General features: G+C 37.1%; 1 protein-coding gene across 1 annotated transcript; it reads left to right on the top strand.

The window, feature by feature from the left end:
* Positions 1-124: 124 nt before the first annotated feature.
* On the top strand, positions 125-25068 carry LOC107878854 (proteasome activator subunit 4). Its single transcript, XM_047393399.1, has 35 exons — positions 125-445; positions 4652-4754; positions 4841-4953; positions 5965-6087; positions 7065-7166; positions 7253-7418; positions 7644-7760; positions 7833-7900; positions 7990-8091; positions 8176-8392; positions 8541-8777; positions 8858-8985; positions 9113-9230; positions 9315-9533; positions 9615-9770; positions 11049-11125; positions 11273-11481; positions 11921-12137; positions 12225-12304; positions 12391-12508; positions 12595-12765; positions 13328-13496; positions 13573-13616; positions 13709-13751; positions 13841-13983; positions 15204-15298; positions 15766-16661; positions 17504-17785; positions 17866-17961; positions 19582-19760; positions 20035-20116; positions 21513-21637; positions 22272-22364; positions 23157-23310; positions 24775-25068. Exons 1-35 carry the CDS (start codon positions 285-287, stop codon positions 24814-24816), a joined length of 5445 nt encoding a protein of 1814 aa, XP_047249355.1. The 5' UTR covers positions 125-284; the 3' UTR covers positions 24817-25068.
* The last annotated feature ends 2654 nt before the right edge of the window (positions 25069-27722 follow it).

Below are 27722 nucleotides of genomic sequence, written 5' to 3'. Positions count from 1 at the left end.
ATTGCTTTCAAAAAATCTATTTAATACAATATCACAAATCAAAATATAATTTTCGAAACTCAAAATTCTATCTCCGCCTTAAATACTAGCTCAAATAACTTGAGCCAAACTCCAAATTTGGGATTGGGATAATTGGTCAAAATTTGTCTTGGGAAGAAAGAAATAAACACCTTCACTTCACTCACTATAAATACTCCCGAGCTACTAAAAAGGGTTTTTCAATTTTCCATTTTCCATTGTTTACATAAAACTCAAATTCAATTTTTCTCAGTACAAACGAAGAAATGCACTTGTATAATGCTTGGTTGCCACCGCCGGTGGCTGAACAAACGGTGAAGGAGAAAGAATCGTTTGGGAAAGTGCTGAAATCTGTTAAAGAATCGTATAATTCAGATGATCCTGATTCTGTTTATGCTACTCTTAAATGGGTCTCCGTTCTTGACCTGTAAGCTTCTTTTTTTCACTGTTTAATTTGTTGAATTCGTTTGTGTATATGGAATTTGTGTTGGTAGTTGACTTTGATCAGTCAATTTTTGATTTTGGTATTATGGGGTGTGTGAATTTTGGTAAATTTAGCTAAACGTGATTGATTTTGTACTTTTTGTCTGGTTTCTTGGTCTGTTGTATTTGAATTTTCGCTAAGGAGGTTAAAAACATGAAGAAATGAAAGAGGTTAAAAACATGAAGAAATGAACACTGGAAGAAGTCAAAGGGGGTTCAGCATCTACTATGTGTACATAAAAAATAATTTTAACCATACATAGTGTACGTAATTCATTTTTGTGTATGTAATTTGGGTTGCTAGTTGACTTTTGATCAGTCAATTTTTGATTTTGGTATGATGGAGTATGTGAATTTAGTTTGGGGTGTGTGAATTTTGGTGAATTTAGCTAAACGTGATTGATTTTGTACTGTTTGTCTGGTTTGCTGGTATGTTGTATTTGAATTTTCACTGAGGAGGTTGATTTGTTGTAGTCGTTGTATAGGTTCAATTTTTAATTTTGGGGTGATAGGCTTGCGTCTTTTTGTAATTTTTAGTTTGGGGTGTGAAATTTTTGTGAATTAAGCGAAACGTGATTGATTTTGTACTGTTTGTCTGGTTTCTGGTCTGTTGTATTTGAATTTTCACCAAGGAGGTTGAAAATATGAAGAAATGAACACTGGAAGAAGTCAAAGGGGATTCAACACCTACTATGTATACATTAAAAATAATTTTAACTGTGTATACATAGTGTACGCAATTCGTTTATGTATGTAATTTGTGTTGCTACTTGACTCGGTCAATTTTTATTTTGGTATGATGGGGTGTGTGAATTTAGGTGAATATAGCTAAAGGTGATTGATTTTGTACTGTTTGTTTGGTTTCCTGGTCTGTTGTATTTGAATTTTCTCTAGGGAGGTTGAAAATATGAAGAAATGAACACACTGAAGAAGTTAAAGGGGGTTCAACATCTACTATGTATTGTATACATAAAAAAATAATTATAACCATGTATACATAGTGTACGTAATTCGTTTTTTGTTTATGCAAGTTGTTGTAGTCGTTGACTTTGATCAGTCATTTATAAGTTCAAGTTTTGATTTTGGGGTGATAGGTTTGCGTTTTTTTGTACTTTTTAGTTTGTGGTGTGAAATTTTTGTGAATTAAGCTAAACGTGATTGATTTTTTACTGTTTGTTTGGTTTCTTGGTCTGTTGTATTTGAATTTTCACTAAGGAGGTTGAAAATAAGAAGAAATGAACACTCAAAGAAGTCAAAGGGGGCTCAACATCTAATATGTGTACATAAAATAATTCTAACCATATACATAGTGTACGCAATTCGTTTGTGTTTTTGCAATTTGATCAGTCATTTATAAGTTCAATTTTTGGTTTTGGGGTGCTAGGTTTGCGGTTTTTTGTACTTTTTAGTTTGGGGTGTGAAATTTTGGTAAATTAAGCTAAACACGTTTGATTATGTACTGTTTGTTTGGTTTGATGGTTCGCTGTATTTGAATTTCTTGAGTAAGTGGTGGAGCCGAAGTTTCAATAAGGAGGTTCGAAATATCAAGAAATGGACAACGAATAAGGTAAAGGGTGTTCAACATGTACTTTATATACATAAAAATAATTCTAACCATGTTAAATAGCGTAACTTTCTTAGTTTTCACTGCTTAGTTTGCGGAATTGGTATTGTGTATGTAATTTTATGGTGCTCGTTGACTTTGATCAGTCACGAGTTCAGTTATTTATTTTGGTAGGATGGGTTGGCGGTTTCTTTCCGTTTTTTTAGTATGGGTTGTGTGAATTTTGCTAAACGTGATTAATTTTGTACTGTTTGTTTGGTTTGATGGTTTGCTGTATTTGAATAATTTCTCGAGTTAGTGTGGAGCCGGAATTTTTTCTAAGGAGGTTCGGAATGGGAAGAAATGAACACTCGAATAAGTCAAAAGGTTCAACATCTACTATATATACACATAAAAATAATTATTACCATGTATAAATAGTGTAATTTTTAGTTTATGCTATTCTTAAATGAGTTTCCGTTCTTGACCTGGAAGCTTCTTTTTTCCACTGCTTAGTTTACGGAATTTGGTGTGTGTATGTAATTTATGGTGCTCGTTGACTTTGATCATTTGCTTATAAGTTCAATTTTTGATTTTTGGGTGATGGGTTTGCTGCTTTATTTACGTTTGTAGTCTGGGTTGTTTGAATTTTGGTAAAAATTTTGCTAGACGTGATTGATTTTCTACTGTTTGTTTGGTTTGATGATCTATTGTATTTGAATTTCTCGAGTCAGTGACAGAGTTGGAATTTTCACTAAGGAGGTTCGGAATATGAAGAAATGAACACTCGAATAAGTCAAAAGGTTCAAAATCTACTATATGTATAGATTAAAATAATTATAACCATGTATAAATAGTGTAATTGTTAGTTCGGTGTGCGTGAATTTTGGTGAATTTAGCTAAATGTGATTGATTTGTGCTGTTTGTTTGGTTTGATGGTTTGCTTTATTTGAATATAAATAAGTCAAATGGGGTTCAACATTTACCATATATATATATATATTAAAATAAAATAATTATAATCATGTATAAATAGTGTACTTGTTAGTTTATGCTACTCTTAAATGGGTTCCCGTTCTTGGCCTGTAAGCTTCTTTTTATCACTGCTTAATTTGCGGAATTCATTCGTGTGTGTAATTTGAGGTGCTCGTTGACTTTGACAGTTGCTTATGAGTTGAATATTTGATTTTGGTATGATGGGTTTGCTGTTGTTTGTACTTTCGTAGTATGGGTTGTGAATTTTGCTAAACGTGATTGATTTTGTACTGTTTGTTTGGTTTCTGGCCTGTTGTATTTGAATTTGTTGTGCTTAAGTGAACTGAAGGGGAGCCTTGTTGTTACTGGTAAAGTTGCTGCTAGGATTGCATTTATTGAATTCAGGGAAATCGAGTTTAGCACTAGCGCCATTGAAGGTTTGATTACAGTATCAAAAGGGATGTCGGGTACCGGCACTGGTATGGTAAGTGAGGTTGTGAAGGAAAGTGTACAGTTGAGAAATTAGTTTGTGGAAAAGGTGTAGTAGGTGTTTGTTGAGTGTCCCTTGGGGTTAAATGGATGCAGGAACAGTCGAAAGTACCACTCTTTTACTAGTAGAGGAGACTGGTGTGCTATAGAAGTAGACTAGAGGAGATGTCGGGGCATTGCCCATTGGACCAACAGTAGATGAATTTTCTTTAGTATAGTGGAACTAAAAGTGGTTTTACCCTGCAGCATGGTGGTTGCATCTGACCTTGAGGAATTCACATCCTCAGTGCTATACTATGATTGGGTGATTGGGTCTACTTGGCTCATCAAATGCCTCATCATCCGATGAATTTCTGTACCATCTTGTGCAGTTACTTGAAATTTGGAATTTGCATACTAAGGCTTCTCCAATCTCTTTGACCTCTCAACCTTCTTCCGTCCTTCATCCAAATCTTTTGAGTCTAGCAGAGAGTCCTGAAGGAATCAATGGGTCTGATACCAATTGCTACACTAACCAGGATCTGTGTAACTGGCTGGAAGTGGAATTGAAAGAGTAATAAACAGGGAAGAAGAGAAATAAATTGAAGGAACCAATTTCATTGCATAAACGCAATTTCTATTACAATCATGTACAAGACCTCACTGAGCTTTTGAACCTTTTACAAACTGACAACACTTTGGACGGCTCACTAGGATTCAAATGGATGAAGGAGATATTGTGGACTAAACTCTAAAGTGTAATAATAGAAAACACATAACTAATCTCATTTTATATTTTAACTGTCAATGGCTACATACAACCTAAAATGCCTGAAGTGTACCATCTGCAGGTGCTCATGGTTTTACTCCCCGGTTTGCATTGCACTATTTTTCACATTTTTAGTCTGGGGTCTTTGAATTTCTTGAATTCAAGTAACATGATTATTTGTGCTGTCTTATTTGTCTACAGAATGGAAAAACCATGCTGATACGATAACAAGATTCGGAGACTTGGCAAATCCAAATAAAAAATTATCTCGACTTTGAAAAACTTAGTTTTTCCTGACTAAAGATTTTTTTTTTGGGGAACCCGTGCAAACTTAACATACATAGAAGACAGATTTGTTTAATAATATACCTAGTTACTAATGGACTTACCTGCAGCTTTATAAAGGCAAAAAGTGAACTATCTCTGGAGGATGTTACAGAAGTAGTTGAAGTTGGATTGGAATTGTTCCGTATATCAGAAAATAGACTTTATGCTCAGGTAATTGCTCCAGAAAGCTACATATTCATGCATATCCTATTTGATGGCTGTTTATAGATGTAGTTAAGGTTATTTTCTCTCATCAGGTTAGGTGGGGAAATATCTTGGTAAAGCTACTGAATAAGTTCCGGAAAAAGCTGGCTTTGAAAGTTCAATGGCGACCTTTATATGATACTCTGATTCACACACATTTCACAAGGCAAGTCCCTGCTTTTCTTCTATATTTAACCTTTTGTTCCTCAATTAGCTTGCTTTTTATTGCCTTTCCTGTATTGAAGTAGTTATTACCAAAAAAATTATTGCAATTAGTTCGTTTGTGGTCTTTTTATCGTTCTCAAAGATTAATTCTTTTGTTGTCACAACTTAAGACACCTGGATTTCATATCAGATAATGATTTCTTTGCTGAACCTACATTTGAATGCGTTGCAGCTAATATATTTACCTCCATGAGGTTTGTGAAGTCTAATTGTTGCAGGTCAATAGATTAGGAGTATGGTCCTACCCTTTCATGGCGTTGAAAACGTCAGTGTTCGCACTCACTTGCTCTCTAATTGGTGTGATGTAGAAGTGATAAGAGCTTTGAATTCTTCCTCGACTTGTATTCAAGATTATTATATAGCAAATAGTTGAGGGTACTTCACAAAATTCTCCATGTCTCTCCCTGTCACTTCCAAATGGAGTTTGAAGATTCACCTTTTATTCTCATCTTCCTAACTCATACTGGGTGCCTCATATTTCCATAAATTTATTGATGAGAGAGTAATTCAAATGAAGAATGATCTCTTTTGATGGTCTTCGTCAATGCGTCACTCACAATTTAATGAATAAAAGGCGTTATTGGTTAACCTGGATGGGAAGTAAAAATAGGGGAATCAGCAGCAATATTAGATCTGTAAGGAGTTTGCAAATAGTGGCTTTATCAACTCATTCTGAAGCCTGATGTTTATACGCATAATATCTTATATATCTGACTGCTCACATACTAGTATCCTACATCCTTCTGTCTTTTGGAGGTTACAGGTGATACATGTTTCTTTTTTTTTAATATTTTTTTAGCATAACTAATGGGATCGATATCTTATTCAGTTCATTACAAATCTAAATCTCATTGTTAGATACTCAGTATGTATCTTTTTATATTATTAACCCAGTGACTGGTTTTTTAATACACTTATATGCTGATCTGTTGAATTACTTTATTTGCTAAAGGAATACAGGCCCAGAAGGGTGGAGATTAAGACAGCGACATTTTGAGACCGTTACTTCTCTTATTCGATCCTGCCGGAGGTTTTTCCCTCTAGGCTCTGCATTCGAGATATGGTCCGAGTTCAAGTAAGATCTTACTTCCTGGGTTTAGTACTTCTTTACTTGGGATCCCTGGAAGCGAGAATTTCTTTAAGAGAAGCTAATGTTTCTGCTAGCTTGGAGCATGTAGTGATTTAACTCCGGAAGATACTAGTTCATTTATACAGGTGTATATATTGCTCTTGGCCCATGTGGAAACAGCCTCTTGCAGAAATGCAGGGTAAGGCTGCACACACTAGACCCTTGTGGTCAGGTCCTTCCCCAGACCCCGTGCATAGCGGGAACTTTAGTGCACCAGGCTGCTGTTATATATTGCTCTAGGTCCATGTGGTATTTACGTGTGGAAGAGAACTTTTCATTTGTGCATTTTGTTGTATTTAAGATACTTTTCCCCTGGCATGCCATCATTCAAGCGAAACTGTTGGATTTTTTATCCTTTACGATAATTGGAGAACTTGACTGACATTATCTGATGGTCAGCTTCAGGTGCTTTATTAAAATCAGAATTTTGCGCTTTGCACAGTCTGCAGCATCATGGTGAAGTCTTTTGGGTTATAAAAAAGATTAATGTGGTATTTAGAGGGGATTATCTTATTGATATTGGACTACTCTGTGTTTAAACTTTTTGAGGTTTGAATCTCTTTGGGATTATGAATTAATAAGTAGGACTTCAGTTACACTCCGATGCTGTTAAGTCCCATACTGGTTGAGGGAATGGGTTGTAGTCTCCTTATATGACTTACGCAATCATTCTCTCAAGATCCAACTACCGAAGCCAAGATCCATCAATCTCAGTTGTTGGTGTTTCTCAATGTTGGGCCCCACACCATGTTATCCACAGTCTAGTTCCAGTCCTGCAGGTGTGAGGAGTGTTGACGTCTACATTGGTTGAGGGACTGGGTTGTGATTTCCTTAAAAGGATAACTCTCCTCTCATGAGCTAATCTTTACGGTTGAATTTGGGTTGTTTAGCTATTCACATCATTAATGGAAAGCATTTTGCAGATCTTTGCTTGAAAATCCATGGCATAACTCATCCTTCGAAGGTGCTGGTTTTGTAAGACTGTTCCTTCCTACCAATAGAGACAACCTGGATTTCTTTTCTCAGTAAGGACGACCAACTTCTTCTGAAGATCTTTTCACTTTCATCTCACTGCATGATTAAACTGATTTTATTTTTGGTGTTATGACAGCACATGGATTGTTACGTGTTTAGTCCGCTGGGATTCCGTACCAAATTCCCAGTTTTGGAACAGCCAGTGGGCCTCTATTACAGCTCGTGTGATAAAGAACTATAGCTTCATTGACTGGGAACCTTTCTTACCAGATATTTTCAATAAATATTTGAATATGTTTGAGGTAGATTATGTACATATATTGCATAGACTTTTATCTTTGTTACGTCATGAAATTTTTTAGCAAATGAGCATGAGCAAACAAGTTTGTCTTATTACTATGCCTTGTATAGAAAGAAGATCATATTTCCATCATATTTGTATATTGAAACCTTCCTTATCTTAGGAAGAACGGAACTCGTTGCCCTGCTGTTTCTCATGTAATATTTCAATTCATGTTTGTTCACAGGTTCCCGTAGCAAATGGCAGTGGGTCAAATCCATTCTCTGTGGATGTTCCCAGAAACACAAGATTCTTATTCTCAAATAGAACAATCACTCCATCAAAAGCCATTGCCAAATCAATAGTAAGCTCACTTATTTAAGAATCCATCTGGATGTCGCCAAAATGACCTCTGCTTTTGTCAATGTAAATGCAGGTTTATCTACTGAAACCTGGTGGTTCTGCGCACGAACATTTTGAGAAATTGGTCAACCTCTTGGAACAGTTTGTTTTCTACACGGATTTTATGTCATCTTACTTTCACAAATTTTGCCTTGTAAAATTTTGTAAACCATCTCTTTTTGTTGTTTTAGGTATTACCATCCTTCTAATGGTGGTCGCTGGACTTATTCCTTAGAGCGATTCTTGTTCCACTTGGTAAATATATTTCAAAAGCGCTTGCAGAATGAGCAACAGTAAGAATTTTTAATCTATCATAATAATTCTGGATACTATATGGGAATATGTAGCCTTTATCTGACTGCGAGACTGTGGCTCAGGAGAAAAGATGATGGCGAGCAGTCTGAAATCTTCCTTGGGCAATCAGAGAGGGTTGCTTTTGTGAATTCTATTCTCAAGCTAATTGATCGTGGACAGTATAGCAAAAATGAACATCTTTCTGAAACAGTTGCAGCTGCCACTTCTATCCTTTCATATGTTGAACCATCCATGGTTCTTCCCTTTCTATCATCTCGCTTTCGTATGGCCTTAGAGACGGTGAGTTTATTTAAGAAAGAATCTTGGCAATTTAGATCCACACTCCTTTTTGAACCATTTCAAATAAATAGCTTCTGCTTGGCTGAAGAGTTAATATTGTTTGAGTTAGACTGATGATTTTACTCCCTTACTAATATTTTCTGAATAGATGACAGCCACTCACCAGTTGAAAAGTGCTGTGACGTCTGTAGCATATGCTGGTCGATCTCTTCTGCTGACTACCTTATCAGCTTCTTCATCCATGGCTGTAGATGTTGTTGATCCTTCTGATTCACTTGTTGACCTGCTGATGATTTCCTTGTCTAACGCATTACTTGGGATGGATGCCAATGACCCACCTAAAACCTTAGCAACAATGCAGCTAATTGGCTCCTTTTTCTCCAACGTAAGTACCATTATTGGAAGTTGCTTCGCAGTTAAGGTTTGATTCACAAAAGGATTATGCTTATTTATCTCACCTTGCAGATGGCTATACTGGAAGAGACTATGGACCAGTCATCACTCATGCCGGGGTTTCACTTCTCAGAATGGCTTGACGAGTTCTTGTTTCGCTTATTTTCGTTACTTCAAAATTTGGAAGCTAACAGTGTTGTGTAAGTAACACTAATTAGATTCTTCTCCCTTTTGGATCATATTTTCCATTTTTAATGGTGCAAAACTTGAGAACAAGTAAATGTAGTCAATTGTATGCTCAAGGCGTTGTAATAACTGGTGCTTCAGGAATGAAGGTCTTCATTCGCCAGCAACTTCAGGAACTTTCCTGGTAGAAGATGGTCCATTTTATTTTTGCATGCTGGAAATCCTGCTTGGGAGGCTTTCAGAATCACTGTACAAGAAGGTATCTTTTTCTGGATTTCAAATGATTATGATAGTTCTGAGATTTACGACTTCTATTGATGCAAACTTCTATTTTTCTGAGCAGGCTCTTAAAAAAATTTCCAAGTTTGTCACAACAAATATTCTTCCTGGGGCTATTGCGGAGGTTGGTCTGCTTTGCTGTGCCTGTGTTCATTCTAACACCGACGAGGCAGTTTCTCAGCTTATCAAACCACTGTTGGATTCTGCTCGATCATCCTTAAAAGGAACACCTGTTACAGGATTTGGCGGAAGAGGAGCTTCTAAAACTTCTGAAGCAAGCAAGGTTCTCTTCTTTAACTAAGGTTAACATGCTTCAAGATTCCACTCACGGTCTGCATTAATTTCTCATTTTTGAATTCGCCAGGCAAAGCCAACAGTCTCTCCTGCTCTTGAAACTGCAATTGAATATCAGCTGAAAGTTTTATCAATTGCAATTAGTTTTGGAGGTTCAACACTTCTTCATTACAAAGACGAATTCAAGGAAGCTATTTTTGATGCCTTTGATTCACCATCTTGGAAGGTTTTTTTTAAACTGTATCCTTTTCTGATGATTACCTTTTGTTTTTATAAACCCTTGATTGTGCCCACATTAATTAAAATGTTTAGGTTGTTGTCTCATTATACAGTGTTGGACAATCCTCACCTCTTGGATTGAGTTAGGTGTAAGGTCCACTTTTGTAGCACGGTATCAAAGTTAGACCGATCTTCATTCTTGGTTTCCAATGTTGGACCCTTATATTATGTTGCGTCTGCGCTCCAGAAGTCCAGCCATGGGCATGTGGTTCTTGGCTCCTGTCTTAGAGTCAAATACTGGTTAAGTATATATGGATGTTAACGGTCCTCGCCTCATGAGCCAGTTTTTGTGCTTGATTAAGCTAGATCAATACTTTCATTTGATTTGCAGCAGTATTGGTTATCACCCGTCTTAGAAGTCGACATGTCTCAACTTTTGTCCCTCTGGTCATGATTGGTTCGATTGTCTTCTATACTAACCTAGTCCACTGGGTGGATTCTTCTCTAACTTCCTAGCTGTAGTCTACTTGATGTTTGCTTTTTCTTTAGTGGCATTATAAGATTGTATACTTGAAACATACGTAACCTTGTGGTGACATGGTCACCTAAGTAATCACGATTCCAGTAACCCCTCATGTTCCATCTTCCAAATGAGTGATCCTATTAGGAGTAGCAGCCTCCTGTTGAAACCGAAGGTACTTGCAAAGATCCTGGGGAACACTACCTATTGCCCAATGGTGTGGTTTGGTGATCAAATTGATTTCCAAATCCCGATATCAAATTTATTAGGGAAAAGAGGTTAAAAAAAGAAGAAAAGAATGCCTAAGGCTTAGCAATATTATCTCTTGATTGAGGATACGTTGATTACATCTACATATTTGGAAACTATTTCAAGCAAATGCGCATTGCAAACATATAATGACTTGCAGATAGAGGCAGATGATTATTTTTTTCTATTTGACTATCCTTTGTAACATATTCAGTAAGAATCTTTGTGGTATATTCAAGTGACCTAACCTCTTGCCTCCACGCTTAGCATTCCAAGAACAGAGATCCAAGAGAAAGTTTTGCACACAATACGAAAGCATATCAGCCTTTTTCTTCTTTCTTTTCTCTCGCTCTTCCTGTTTTCACCTTTCACATGTTGCACTTGGATTTACAGTAAACGACATATATGTTTATTTATTGTGTGATTAGTCCAGGTAGACCATTGTTCATATGAAGCTTTGACCCCAAGTGTACTTGGTCCTTGAACTTTATCTGATAATTTAGTAGTAAATGACAGGTTAATGGTGCTGGTGATCATGTCCTTCGATCTCTCCTTGGAAATCTTGTTTTTTACTATCCCATCAATCAGTACAAGTACGTGAAACTTTTATCTGATTAAGAATTTTATACATTCACCATTCAGTTTCTTTTCCATTTTATTTTTCGGTCAAAATGTATGAGACAAGTACTAGATGATTTTTCATGTATGTATCTATTGATTGCACCACTTCTAAATACCAGGTGTGTTTTGCACCATGCTGCTGCCCCTGCACTGGAAGAATGGATCAGCACAAAAGATTTTAATGAAGATAAACCCTGGTTAGCCCCTAAGTGGCATGTCCCTTGCGCTGAAGAAATTCATTTTGCAAATGAACTCTTGAAGCTGCATCTTGATTCTGCTTTAGATGACCTTTTGAAAATATGCAAATCCAAAATCCATTCTGATCCAGGTAACTATTATTTTTTATTACTATTCTGATTCTGGAAAGTGCAATCTGCCAATTGTATGAATCAGAACACTCTTTATGATCAACTTTCTGGAGATTTTCTATTCCTCTACTGAATGGAGGCATGGTATTTTTCTGAACAATACTTGTATAGATCATTAAGCTTAGAATAAGTCCTTCAATTTATTACCGGAATATCCGAACTTGTTAGATATTGATCTCAATATGAAGTTGGGCCATGCATTCTCTATTTCCATTTTGATCTATTCAAGTCCAACACATGTTTCACTATTTAGAAAAAGATATAAAGCGTGCATACAAAAAGAAGAAAAAGAATAGTTAAGATTGTCTGCGTTTTCTTTTTCCAGTTGAAAAAATATTCTGTTCATTTATCTTTTTCTGTAAGCATTGACTTAAATGTTCTTTTACTTTTTGATTGAAGGCACTGAGAAAGAGCACTTGAAAGTGACCCTTCTACGTATTGATTCGTCACTTCAAGGTGTTTTATCGTGTCTACCTGATTTCAGACCATCCTATAGGAACGGGATGGCTGAAGAGCAATCTGAAATTCCTTTTGTAATTGCTGGAGCGAATGGTTCATGTGTTGGCACTATGGAACTGCGAGCAAAGGCTGCTGACATTATTCATGCAACCTGCCAGTATTCATCTTAATCTCTTCTGTATTTTTCTTGCTGCTTCTCTCACTGGGTTTGATGTGGTGAATTTGACCACTACTTTCATGACAGATACTTACTGGAGGAAAAATCAGATGATAGCATTCTATTATTGCTTCTGATTCGTATAATTGATTCCTTGGGGAACTACGGTAGTTGAATCTTCTTTGTACAATCTTCTTTTTCTTGTTATGGGTCTTCTGTAACTTGTATCTTAAGTTATTGAGATGGTCAACAGGGAGTTCAGAATATGATGAGTGGTCAAATCACAGGCATTCCTGGAAATTAGAATCTGCTGCCATAATAGAACCTCCAGTTAATTTTATTGTGTCATCTCATTCGAAAGGGAAAAGAAGGTAATTTTGCTATGTTTTTTTAAGTAGGACTAATGGCCATACTGAATATGTCGTTTTCGAATTTAAAGATAACGCCAATTTTGCAGGCCTAGGTGGGCACTTATTGACAAAGCATACATGCATAATACTTGGAGAGCCTCACAATCATTATATCATATTTTCCGTCTGACTGCGAATGTGTCTCCTCCAGATCATATCATTCATTTGACAGATGATCTTCTTAATCTCTCCTTGCATAGTTATGAAACAGTCCGTGGGTGAGTTCTAATCTTTCACTCAAAGTGTGAAAGAATCTGGGGAATTTTGAAGATTGTCTATGATGAGTCTCTTGCAGATGTGTGATTATAAGTTCAAAGATCTGTAACAATTTTGTTCATATCTGATAGTGTATGATTATCTCCTACCTGATCTGGTTTAAAGAGAGTTTTGGTGGTATTTGCTCGACTTATTTGTCATGATGTCTGTCCATGTGTCCTCTTCGCCTTAAATGAGGTCAAAATATTAAAAAATCATTAAATTTAACCTTCACAATATTTCTTCATCAAACTTTTTACTCATTCTCCTAGTACCCATGTATTGTATACTTAATAAAGTAGGACAGTCATGGAAGTAGAATAATCATATCATCTTTGAGTGATTTAAGCAATACAATGAGGGGTACACACTGTGTGCTTCTGTCTCATGGTCATTGTCCGGTCATTCTTAATTTTTATTGGAAAGATCAATTTCATGTAGATTGAAAATGATTAGGTCCCATAACCAAGTTGCTTCTTCTGGAAATTTTTTGGTATCTCATCTATCTGCTTCCCATTTCCTCAGACTTGCTGGAAAATCTCTCTTGAAGATGATGAAAAGATGGCCCTCTACAATCTCAAAATGTGTGCTCAGTCTCAGTCAGAACTTGAAGAATTCTAGCTCACCAGAATGTTCAGTCTTAGGTTCCTGTGCAGTCCTCTCAACACAAACTGTTCTTAAGTGTTTAACAACGGTATTGATCTTCAGATTACGTGCATTATTCTTTAGGAAGTGAGTACCTGACTCTGTTTTGTTCTTCGTGAATCAAGGATTTGAAGGCACTTTCTTCCTTCCTGCTTGGAATTCTGTCAAGGTAAATTCTTATGCTTGTTTCTGTTTAGCTTGTGATTCCTTATAGCACAAAGTTGGTGTTGACGATGTGTTACTGAATCTTTATTGCTCAAGCTCTCATCACGAAACACTAAAAGCTCAGAAAGCCATCAACGAGGTGAGATATACATTCAAAGTTAAAGTCTTTTCATTTCTCTTTCCTATGTTGACAAAAGAATATTTATTTTTTTATTGGATATCTGACAGCTTTTCATCAAGTACAACATTCATTTTTCTGGAGTATCCAGAAACATGTTTAAGGCTTCAGGCAATTCAGAAGGAACAGATTTTGGAGAGTTGGTTTCTCAGATAGGTTCTTTGAGTTTTGAGAGCTCCAACTTGCACTGGCGGTAAGAAAGCACCACCACCACCACCACCACTTAAATCTATGAGTTTTTCTAAGTTTATGTGTCTCAATTGGACCATTACACCCAGGAATGGACAATAGGGCTGGGTGTGGCAGGTCTTAACTTCCACCACAGCAGCTAAGTAGCACAGACTCTTCACTTTCGATGCTGCACCCATGTCAGATTCTTCAAAAATGCCCTTCTTTTGGAGAATCCGATACGCACTCGTTGACATTTTTGAGGAGTCCGAGCAACATAGCACAACAGTGCTACGTCACAACCCCCACTTCACCTTACAAGCTCTTTGTATAGTTAAGGGTGTGGCATGTTTCGACTTCCGCTGTAACAGTGCCACACTACACTGCTCTGTTTGCTGCACAACCTCTTTTCTCCCTGCAAAATTCCTGTCCCACACTTCCTGCATGCTGCAGCATTTTTCTGTTCGTTGATCTTATCCTCATGCATATCTATCGTGAACATTACTAAAAATCAACAGAGAATTCAATATTGTCAGAAGATCAAGGAAATGAAAATAAATATCAAAGCCATAATTACATTAAAACCATTAGTTTTTCAGTGTGATCTAAAATGTGATTCTATGAAAGATGTTGTGTCTAAACTTTGTGTCGTCTTCTTAATATCTGAAGACTAAGCTTCATATTAGCTCGTCATTTTCTCGATCTTGTGTGGAATTGTTATACTGATTTTGGGGAAAGAAAGAGTTGTGTGTAGAGAGACTTCAATGAGAAGTTCAAACATGGACAATGGTGGAGGCTAATTACAGGCGGTGGGTGGTATTGCCAGCAATTAACTTCGGTCACTGTTGTGATCAGAGATGAATGGGTTTTTAGAGGTGTAGAATCCCTACTTTAGCATTTGCCCACAATGTCACAACCAGTCCTGCTCCACAATTTTCATACAACAACAACATACCATGTGTAATCCCACAAGTGTGGCACCCCTCAATTTTCTTAAAAAGAGTATTCTCTCCCATGACCTGCCTCGATTGCCATCTCTAATTATAGATATGTGGATGATAGTTTAGTTGCAGGACTGGTTTTCTCTTCTTGTTGTCAATCAACACCCATTTTCCCTTCCATACAAACAACAACAACAACTTAGTATATTCCCACACAGTGAGGTTTGGGGAGGGTGAAATGTACGCAGTCCATTTTCCCTTCCATACATAAATAAAAAATGTTTTATTCTTCCATTTCTTTCAGGTATAATCTGATGGCTAACCGAGTACTGCTGCTGTTGGCTATGGCTTCCAGAAATGACCCTAACTCGTCCTCCAAAATTCTGAGTGAAACTGCTGGTTAGTTAAGTTTGTTGTTTGGTTTTCTTTGTTTTTGCTTCAGCGCATTCATTATTTGGACCTTTCTGCTTGCATTCTTGTTCCCTTAATAGGCTAGAAATAGAAACTCCTTGTATTTTTTTGTGTATTCTTCTCCTTGTGGTATTCTTGTTCTCTGAATGTGATCAATCATAACAAGCACTCAAAATGATTGCTATTTCCTACAACAACATACCCAGTGTGATTCGGCAAGTGGGGTCTAGGGACAGTAGTGTCTACGCAGACCTTACTCCTACCTCGAGAGGTAGAGAGGCTGTTTCCGACGGACCAAAAGAGTTTTTCTTTTACTTGTTAAAAACAAGGTAAAGAAAGCCTTAATTCACCTTTAGAACTGTTCTTTTCGGGTCTAAAGTAAGTAGCATTATGTTTCATGTTTTAATTTATCTTCAGATTTTGAGAATTTCTCATCTTATGATTAATCTTGTTAGGTCACTTCTTACAAAGTTTAAAAAGTCAACTGCCGCAGACAAGAATTTTGGCAATCTCAGCTCTTAATACTTTGCTGAAAGAATCACCTTACAAGCTCTCTGAGGACCGGCCCATTTACTCTACTAACCGGCAGGATAATTCCAAGTCTTCTCTTGAAGAGGCTTTAAGTACTATATTCCAGGAAGAGGGATTTTTCAATGAAACCCTGAATAGTCTTTCTCATGTTCATATAGTTGACACCGATGGTGCTTCTTCTAAAGGAAATCATGGAACCTCTTCATTTCAGAGTGTGGCCGACAAATCCATCACTCGGTTTTATTTTGAATTTTCTTCATCATGGCCACGTACTCCCAGTTGGATATCTTTGTTTGGAAATGACACTTTCTACTCGAGTTTTGCCCGGATTTTTAAACGTCTAGTCCAGGAATGTGGTGCTCCTGTTATACTGGCACTAAAAGATGCATTAGCAGACTACATAAATGCAAAGGAGAGGACAAAGCAGTGTGTTGCTGCTGAGGCAGTGGCTGGTGTGCTGCATTCTGATGTTCATGGTGTTTCAGATGCATGGGATAGCTGGTTGATGGCCCATCTTCAGAGTATTATTCAAGCACCTACAGTTGAGTCCATACCTGAGTGGGCAGCTTGTATTCGTTATGCAGTTACTGGAAAAGGAAAACATGGAGCAAAAGTTCCCCTTTTAAGACAAAAGGTCATGGACTGTTTAATGAACCCCTTGCCTGAAACAGTCAGTACTTCCGTAGTTGCCAAGCGGTACATGTTTCTTTCAGCTGCACTAATAGAAGTTTCCCCACCAAAAATGCCTGTTATTGAACTAGCGCTTCACTATAAGCTTCTTGAAGAATTGCTAGGCAGTATGAGCCATTCATCTCCACAAGTGAGTATTCAACATTTTATTTTTAGCTTGGGATCACAATCTATTATTTTCTGTTTTACTGTGTTATTGTTCTTGTTATGCTAAGAACTCTTTGATGCGTTGCTTTGCTCGATAGATCCTTTCCTTTCTCGACTATATAGTTTTACAAGTTTAGCTGGTCCTTCTATATTGTTCTACCGGAAAGACAAGCTTGTTAGTCTCAGTTTTTCCAGAATAGGTTCAGCTCTGAGCATCATTGTTGGGTCCCCTTCTCAGATTTTTTAAACTATATTTTTCAATAACCTTTTGGCACTTCTCATGGTTATGGATTCACACCAGACCTGGATCCCATTGTTTTTATGCTTCATCTCTTTGCATCTTAAAGGCATTATGATCCCATGTACATTCTCTTTGACCATTCTTCTTTCCAAGTGTACATACGTTGAGGCTATATCTTAGAGATGATCTCAACTTTCATATTTTCATTATATTCCTTGTATCCTAAGCTGTTGAACTTTGAGAATCAAAAAAGTGACCTTTGACTACTATTCACAAAAACAAAAGATCTTTGACTACAATTTTTGAATGTATAATGCTGTCATTTGTTTTTTTTTTTTTGGGTAAAGACAAATGTCCTTTTGTAAATGAGAACATTGTTAGTTATCGTTCTTTTTGTCTAGATTCTAAAAAAAAAATTATTTTCAAAAGACAATTAATACTATGTCTTAAGGCTGGAAATTTGTAAAACTAACCACCGAAAAAAAGGAATGAATCCCTTTCCTGTTTCATCAACCCCCTTCAAAGTCTTTTGTAGAATTTGTCTGTCTCTATGGTCACAGCTAAAGAAACCATTTCTGGAACAGGTGAGAGAATCCATTGGTGTCACTCTCTCTGTTTTATGTTCAAACATTCGGCTTCAGGGGTCCTGTAATCTGGTTCATCCACATGAAGTAGGGACAAGTAGTGTGCACAGGAAAGTTGAAGCAGGGAATTGGGATCATTATCTAGTGGAACGTGCATCTGAACTTGTGGTGAAGATCCAAAATTTTAGCCAGTCAGACACTCTGGATGTGCAAACCGACAGAATTTCTGACAATGGAGTGTCAAGTGAACAGTCTCATGATGATGTTAAATGGATGGAGACGGTACAGTCAGCCGAAATCATCTAGTGAATTTTTTCCTCCTTAGACCTCTTATTCATTAGCTTGTTTTTGGTAATGTGCAGCTATTTCATTTCATTGTCTCATCTCTGAAGTCTGGAAGATCCTCGGTTCTGCTGGATGTTGTTGTTGGTCTTCTGTATCCTGTAATATCTCTACAGGTAAGTAGTTGCAACATCGCACCATTCTTGTTGCTAGTCTTTTTTAGTCGTTTTTTAACATTTTGAATGGATGAAATTACTTTTTGAAGAACTTGACATATACACGCTTTCCTCCATTTACTGATGAAAATGGTAAAACTTGTAACTGAGATTCTTGGAGAAAAGAAACTTTGATATTTGTTTTTCATCAAAACCTGTGACTGAGATCTCTTAACGAACAAACTTTGACTTCTGTGTTTTTTGACAAAACTGATAAGAACCATCTTGTTTATCTCGTGGTCAAAAGGTTAGGCTTTGATTTTTCTGATTTTTTCTCGTCTTTAACTGCTATTTCTTGCACTTCCTCACTTTTGACTGGTTGTTCTTTTCTTTTTACCAACTACATATGTATACTGGAGTAGTCTCCGATCCCTTATTTTTTTCTTTGGAGCACCCATGTAGTTCCTGTTTGTATAGAGGATTGAGTGTCTTTTGGAGAGAACCATATTTCTAGGTTCTGCACTTTTTTTCATGTCTCTTCTATACGGCCAAGTCCTTATTATCAACGAAACCTTTTACTTGATCCAAAATTGATTAGTGTTGGAACTGGAAGTAAATTTTGCTTAGGTGACGAGGATAGCAAAAGCTATGAATGCAGGATATTATTGGAAATAGATGATTGGGGTTTGCTTCCATGGTTGAAAGATAAGAGGACTTCCGTTGAGACAAAATAGGCTGAAGATACTGAAATGTTACATGTTTTTTCTTCATCTTGTTCTTCTTCTCATCATTAGGCCTCGAAGTTAATTTTTTTCGAGTTACTGCTTTCTAGATTGTTCAAGCTTTTCCAGATGAGTATGAACCAAATGTTGAAACCTGAGAACATAACTAAAAATCTCCTCTCTATAAGGGCTTAAGATTCTAGATGAGGTTACACCAATTAGGTTTGATTCTCCTTCCAATTTGTCATCCTCAATTGCCTATAACAGCTAATCCTGCATATCAGTGGTACGAACTGTTTAAACAAACAAATCTCTCAACTTTAACAACATAAGCTTTTAGGGAAAGTATAGCCACATCATTGGTCAACATCAAACTATTGTCGCATAGACTCTTCCTTGCCGCGTTTTGGTTCTAATCTCTCTCCGAGTCTCTAATCATTACCTTTTACTACTGACCTTCTCCCTCAACTGCTACTGGAGCTACTGTATAGCAACAAGAATGGATTAAATTGGAAATACTTCTTGTTGAAAGACCTTTTGTGTCTAAGGCATCTCCGTCGCCCCGGTTTTATTCTTGGCACACGAACCATGACCATTGAACTTGTATCCTGTACAAAGTTGGAGAATTGCGAGTCTCTGCTTCCTTCATGTTCTGGTGATATTTCCGCTGTATATATTTTTCCAGACCATGTCAAGTCTGCATGTGTAGTTCCCTTGAAGTAGATCCTAGTCGATTATAGCTAAGTAGATCCTATTTGAAATGTTGTTCAAACGCATGATACAGAAAATTCATGTTCTTGACATATTTTCAGCTGTTACACGTGAAGAAACCGATACATCATGTAAATTAATGTATGCTCATTGGAGGTGTTCATAATAGAAAGTGCATTTCTCCTTTGATACTGTTGATTTCTTGTAGGAGACGTCAAACAAGGATTTGTCGACACTGGCCAAGGCAGCTTTTGAGTTGCTAAAGTGGAGAGTTTACTCAGAGTCCCATTTAAGGAAAGTTGTACTCACAATTCTTTCTATAGCGAATGATGCCAATTGGCGCACAAGATCTATGACTCTGACCTATTTGCGGAGTTTCATGTATAGGTATGATCTTTCCATTTTGATCTTCACGCTCCTTTTCTCCTCCTTTGAGGAAAAAAAATTCCTTATTTTGGTTCTTGAAGAGAAAATGAAGTGCTTTGAAAGAAAAAACTATCATTTTCATCACTTTGGATTGAATCATTATCATTTTTATTTCAAATTCAGTCTTCAGGTATAACTCATTGTCTTGCTACGGTGGTCTACAATAGCTAAATAATGCAAAAATAAACTTGTAATATCCCGAAGAATTGAATTGCTATCTTGTTGCACCATACAGGCACACCTTCGTACTCTCTAAGGTGGACAAACAACAAATTTGGCAAACTGTTGAGAAGCTACTCACAGATAATCAAGTTGAGGTAAATTCACATAATTTTTAGCTGAAATATTTGAGGTATCAGCTATGTAAATAATTATCATGTTGTGCATTATCATATGGTGTCTAGCCTTGGAGTTAGTAAGTAGATCTCTCTGATGCTCTTTTCTTGTTTTGTCCAATGGTTGATCTAGAAGAAATACATCTTTGTCTTCTCGAACCCCGTACCCCTACAATAATGGTAGTCAAGGGTGGACCCAGGATGAATTAACCGGTGTGCTTGGTTGAGGCTTTTCCTAAACTTACTGTTTCATGTTTGATTACATAGAATAGGAAAGGCTAGGACAAAATGCAATTTCTCTCTGTCTATCCTATCATATGTTGATGCACCGGAAGACAACCCTTTTTCAAAGACCGCCCTGCTTCTCCTATGTTTTGTTCAATTCTATATGGTATTATCAAATACATCCATTTTTCATTTGGCCGTTCCTCTTCAATTCCTGTAGCCTGTAAGTTTGTCATGTGCTTAAAATGGCACCATGAGCTTCCGAAAACATTTCTGTGCAGCTCCAGTTACCTGATGATGGGACAGGATACCGTGTCATTAGGGAATGCAGTACTGTATGTAATGATTATGTAGTTAATAGTTGATATATATTTGATTATTGTCCTTTTTCAACCCGTCATGTTCGGATCAAGTGAGATTATTATGTTTAAAAGTAAGTTAAGTGTATGAAGCTCTTTTTGTGTACCTTGACTTTACGAATGATTATTGCACCGTCATTCCACATAGGATAGGCTAGACTTAATAAGTAGTATATAAGGCTTCACCCTCCCACTACTAAGGACTTGCATTTTAACTTATGAGTCAAATAATAATGACACCTAGCAGGGTGAACAAGGATAAGTTCGACGAGTTGTTTGTCGTAGAGATTTGAACCGATGCACTAGAAAATGGGATCAAGCTTAAAGGAAACCAGCCAGAAGTGTGTGAATTTAACTGTCGTACCAGAGCAACTGTTGCATCGTACAAGCAATGCGATGCATCCGTGAAATGGGATGGTGATCTGCCCAAAGTCCAGTCCTATTAAAGATGGGGGAGAATCAAGTGGTGGGAGCCGCCATCTCTTGAACTGCCTGATGGTCCACACTTGTGTCCAATTAGAACATCAGGACTTCAACCAGGAGGGAATGTGATGTCACATTCCCCACCAAATAAGAAGCAATTAGGACATTCTTTTTGTAGAAGTTGGACCTGCACATGTCGTAAGTGTGTAATGCATTTGTTGGTATTTCCTAACAAACAAGACAGGTGCATTTCAAGTAGTCATGTTATCCTTTTTATAATAAAAATAGCTTTAATTCTCCTTGATTACTTAAATATGGAGAACATGGTGATTTACAGAAGTTCATTAGGATCCATCTGAACGTTTATTCAGGTAAGAGAGCATGCAGCAGCAGTTTTGGCTGGCCTAATGAAGGGTGGAGATGAAGATTTAGCCCAGGATTTTCGTCATAGAGCTTATACAGAAGCAAGTATCATTCAGAAGAAGAGAAAACAAAGGTTTTTTTTTGTTCTTTTAGTTCTACTCAATTATGGCTAGTTATTATTACTATGCTTGTGTTATTTGTTAGGTCATTGATGATCATCCTAGAGAGGCCAAGCCTATCTGTATATTCTAACAACTTTCACCTGGAATGGGCTTGTTACATTACTGATGATAGCCCTAGAGAGATCAAGCTTGTCTTTACATGCTAGCACCATGCACGTGGCATGGGCTTGATAAGTTCTTCATGATGATCACTGTAGGGTATCAAGCCTTTCTGCATAGGCATTAACATCATGCACCATAGGGTTGTTGCTCAAGAGGCATATATACAATAAGTATGCGCAAAATTTTACTTTAAGCCTACAATTACCAATTTAAAAAAAAAAAATAAAAATAAAATTCTACTTAAAGCCTTCCTCTGAAATTGTAAATTTGATGCTTATGTGTTCTTTGGGTTGCTTGCTTCTAGTATTACTGACGACTGATATATATCCAACATTTCAAATTTGCAATTGCGTAGTGCTAGGATCCTTGTAAGAAGAACAAGGATGATGTTACTATCATTTCGGATTCCAACACAATTGTGCTGATGTTTACATATATTAGTTACCTTCTCAAAAAAAAAATAAAAAAAATTTGCAATTGCAGAAGCATGCGTTCTGGACTCTCTGTAGCATCCCTTCATGGACAGATACTTGCTTTGGCGGCCTGCGTGCTATCAGTTCCTTATGATATTCCCAGGTATGTCCATTGTCTAATACAGTTTCATATATTCACAGATTTTCACTCTCAGCCCTTGTAATATTCCCAGGCACGCCCATTATATAGCATAAATTCTGAAATTCATATGTTCGAAGATATATTTGATGGTATCTTAGGAAGTTCCTGAAAGTAGCAACACGAAGTAGGAATGATAAACAACATTTTAACTTGTCACAAAAGATAAAGTAAGATAAAATAATGGAACTTAAATAGTGTTTCAGATGACACTGATCAATAGGGCCAGCAATATGATAAAATATTAATTTGATCAAGTTATGCTAGTCCAAATTAATCAAGTATGTGTGGAGATCATGCTTAATGTTTTGAAATATTCTAGAAGATGGTTTCCTTCAAGCAGTATTTACAGATAGGATAATCATGTTTACGGACGTCATTCTTCCAAGTACGGGGTCATAATTGTCACTAACAAGACGACAATTTCTTTCCTCATGGTATATTGCTTTAAATTTTCATCGTATTACCTAATCAATCTTATTTTGTTATATGTTACTTGAATGTAGCATGACTTTCAAAACTTCAGTAATTTTGTTAAATGATGCACAGAATTCCAGCACCATCTTTGTGCTGCAATTCAAAACCTTTTCAAAATAAATCATTTAAAGCTAAATTATTTCTAGATGTGGAAAGACATCATTATTCTTTTTGAGATGGTCTAAGATAGTATACTATTAAACTTAGATATTTCTAGTAGTGTGGATTTACTTGAGAGAAATGTTTCTCATTAGCGAAAATTGGCAAATTTTATTGCAGTTGGTTGCCAGGACACGTTACACTACTGGCTCAATTTGTTTCTGAACCATCACCTGTCAAATCTACCGTGACAAAAGCTGTGGCAGAGTTTCGACGCACTCATGCAGACACATGGAACGTTCAGAAAGATTCTTTCACTGAAGAACAACTTGAGGTATGTTCACACATACATTTATTGTTATAAGTACATTTAGCTGATGTAGGGTCACTGAAGAACAACTTGAGGTATGTTCACACGTACGTTTATTGTTTTAAGTACATTTAGCTGATGTAGGGTCCTCTCCAATCTAATTCCTTGATTAAAATATTGAATACAAGTAGAGGCGGATTCAAAATTTAGATCCATGTCTATGACCGTTAGAATATGAGTAGGAATTAGAATAATACATAGAATCCTACTTGAAAAAGGATTGTAATGAGTGTCTTATTAAGAAAAGGATTGGACCTCAATGTAATAATGTTGTTACAACAGTTCAATAATATTTTTCTCTTATATTTCTCACACGGTATCAAAGATTCCACGATCTTGGTAAAGAATCAAAGAGTTTTCGCTGTCGACGGGCGACTATAATCCATGTATGCCGCCTGTCTGGCCAATGATTATGTTACCAAAAGTTGGGTCACCGTCTATCTTTCTGGTAATTATTTTCTCATATCAGATTTTCGTAGCATCGTTCATCTATCCGGTGATTACTTTCTCATATCAGATTTGCGTAGCACCGTGCATCTCTTTGGATTACTTCTCATATTTAATTTGCGTAGTACCATGCATCATTTTGGACTACTTTTTCATATTTGAGTTGCATATCACCGTGTGTCTTTCCGGTGACTCAAATTTGATTTACGTAGTTCCATGCGTCTTTACGGTGACTCCTCAAATCTGATTTGTGTAGGATCGTGCCGTCATTCCGACCCTACCCATATAATTTCTCTTTTTCAGTAGGGTCGTGCCGTCATTTCGACCCTGCTCATATAATTTCTATTTCTCAGTGGGATCGTGTCATCATCCGACCCACCTGTATAATTTTTTCGTAGATTGTGACCACTCTTCAGCCATCAAATCTAATAATTCGGCGCGTGAGCATGCTCCGTCCAATTCTTCGGTGACTTTCTTGTTCAAGATCTGCTCATCTCTTGATTTCGAATGACCCATGTATTTTATACCGGTTTCCAGCAATTTTCCAGCAATAAATAGACTTTCCGGCGATGATGGTTACTACTTTTCGGATCACTTTTTTAGTTTTCCTTTTCAATTGAGGTCTCCTAGATATCCAGAGCAGTCCTTATCAATTTTCTTGTAGATATCTTCACCAAGTTCCTCACCGATCTTCACATTTGATACATTCATAACAAGCTTGGTACACATGCCTTCTATGCACCAACTTGAGGAGAAGTGTTAGAATATGAGTAGGAATAGGAATAACATATAGAATCCTACTTGGAAAATGATCCTAATATAGTGTCCTAAGATTGGAATGTAGTATGAAACACTTCCAATTTTTTATCAACTAGAAGAATGGAATAGTTTTTAAATATTTTTAAACGAGCCACCCCTATAGGCTATACATGATGAAATAGCCGCTTTCTTAGCTAACAAGATCATTTGACATCTTTGCAGGTCCTGGCTGATACATCATCATCCTCATCATACTTTGCCTGACATACATGCTGTTTGCCTCAGATGAGAGATAGAATAAGGATAAAACGACGAGAAGAATAGACATTCATTTTTAGAGTTTTGACCATTGAGAATGTATGCCCTGTTTATTCTTTCTTCTGATAATGACGGCAATTTTTATCTCGGCCTCTTTAGATATTACAAAAATCTATGTTATCTAGTGGATTTATGAGATATACAGATGATCCCTTCCATATAACACAATCTCTGAATCATAGTGTTTTTTATGATCAAGTTTCTTGTGCAATTAACCTTGCTGGTCTTCTGCCTGTGCTTTGTCGTGGCATCGTTTTCCATTGGGATCTTAAGGCTTGTTGAGGGTAGCAAGTCAGGCTTCTAATTACCCTTGATGTTCTCTGATGATTCATTTAATCTTCCATGTGTGACACTGGTAGTTAGTGCATTAGTTGGCGTTTTGCCAAGCTCCGTTCGTCAGCTATTTCCTCAAGGAAATCGAGCTTAAGTAGGGAAACTACTTTGCTGAAGTAAGATCAGTATCAATTATTTAGCAAAATCTGTAGTGGTGAAATCTTAGTTAGGAGACAATGAATGGAAGGTAAATAGGTTTATCGATCTCCAGTTTTGGCCAGTTTTACAGTTCATCGTGCTCGAGTTGGTCTGGCTTAGTCAGTTGTGTGTTCGCAAGCAACAGCCATTTTTCGTGCTCTATTTTACTTAATCTCGTGAGTAATTTCATTGCCTTCACGAGAAAGATCACGTCCTTTGTTACGAGCTTGTACACACTTCTAGAGCTACTTGATCAGTTACACAACACCTAGCGCATTACTTCAAGGATGTCCTAAATGCGCCCAAGCGCACACGCAAGCATACGTGGTCCCATTAAGTAATATAATGGCCTCAATGAGAGCCAAGTATCGATCCCAAAGAGACTTGTGGTAACAACTATCTAAGACTAGTTCACTATTAAGATTAACTAAGTGCTAATGTAACCTATAGTAATTGCAAATTAAAAGTAAGGATAAACTAAACAATCCAATAAAGTAAAGGTTTGAACAGTAATTGGGAGACCCCCAGGGTTAAGGCACCACGAACAATCATATTACGTTATAGAACTTCATTGGTTGGGTTAATTATCTTGATTGTTGGCTCACGGAGTTGATATTATGACTATGGCTTTTCGGACCTCTAATCAACTATCTAACTTAACCCCACAACTACACCGTTGAGCGGGGATGCGAGAACTAAGTTAAATGCATTCATATTTCGTTCAGTAATTGAACCAAATAGGGCACTTTGGTATGTTCCTATCCTAAATGCAAATTATAACTTCATTCAATTAGAAGATTACAATCCTATCCTATTTATCCCACGTCCTATCCTCTTGTTTCTCCTTTCGGGTTCACAAGATGATTATAAATGTATTCTAAGGGTCGTGAATCCTTAAAATAGTGATAACAAGGATAAACAAACAACTAAAATTGATAAGCAATTAAAATCAAATCAATTCATAACAATAATACTCATGTTCTTGGCCCTAACCCCGAAAAAGGGTATTTAGCCAGTCATGGACATAACCGTAATCACAATAAATGAATACATATTAAAATTCATAAACAAACTAAAGTAATAGAAGAACTAATTGAAGTGTTTTTCAGTCTCCCTTCAAGTCCCAAAGTCGTCCCAGGTGTGAAACATAACAATTAAGTGTCCTATTTATACTTGGACACAAGCTGCCGATTTTGACATAGGGGCGTGCCACGCCCTTATCGTGTGGACTAGGGTTTCTGGCACAACCAAATCGCGGTTATCTACTGGAATTGGTCATTTAGGATGCTCCTAAGGGCATGGCATGTCCCTAATGCGGTGCCTAAGGTCCGTAGCACGCCAATGACTCCAAAACGTCCATTTTTGGTCAAGTCTTGTCTCAAATGTTTGCCTATCCTTTCCAAGCCTTGTTGTGTTGTTTCTACTTGATTTTCAGCTTGTACATCAGCTATATATCATTATGATCAACTCACCAAGCATCCTATAGCATCAAACACCACATATTAGAGCTCAAAACAACATACAATCCAAAACGATAACTAGTAAAGACATAGCTTAAGCTAAGATTACTAGTTGTCCTTTTGATCTTTAACTTAGGGTTTTGACTCTTGGTTTGTTTCAATTGAACCTTAAACATTATAAATAAGTTATTCCACTCATAATTACACCATTATACCCTTAGTAACCATTTACACACACTAGAATCCATCGAGATCAACTAAGACAACACATAGCTCAAGCTAGTAACACTTGTTTTCTCGTCTAAACTCTACAACAGCAGACCCAGTGTATTCCCACAAAGTGAGGTCTGGTGAGGGTAAGATGTACGCAGTCCATACCACTATCTCCGAAGAAGTAGAGAGGCTGTTTCCGATAGACCCCCGACTCAGAATCTCGAATAATACACCAAGATCGTAAAGAAACATGTAACAGGAAAGGTTGGCATGCAGACATAAGAAATAATAGAAATAAATATCAGCAAAGTACAAATTAAGAGAAATACGAGCAATACGAAATAAGAAATAAGAACTAGGAAACCCATTTACCCACCCCACCTGAACTCGCCTGGCTAAAGGCTCCTACTCAAGGACAAAGGCCTAGGGTTACTGCCCGGATACACACTCGTGCTCCTAACACCTAGCCACAATCCATACAGTCGCCCTAACCTTCTACCCTAATCCGCGACCTCCACACCTTCCTGTGTAGGGTCATGTCCTCAGTGAGCTGCAACTGCTCTATGTCATGTCTAATCACCTCTCTTCAGTATTTCTTCGGCCTACCTCTACTCCTCCTAAAGCCATCTAAAGCCAGTCTCTTACACCTCCGAACTGGGGCATCCGTGCCCCTCCTCATCACATGCCCAAACCATCTCAACCTTTCTT

This window comes from Capsicum annuum, chromosome 7 (assembly GCF_002878395.1).
Source record: "Capsicum annuum cultivar UCD-10X-F1 chromosome 7, UCD10Xv1.1, whole genome shotgun sequence".
NCBI lineage: Eukaryota > Viridiplantae > Streptophyta > Magnoliopsida > Solanales > Solanaceae > Capsicum > Capsicum annuum.
Note: the sequence above shows the minus strand (reverse complement) of the source record. Positions and strands in the feature narration are given on the sequence as shown.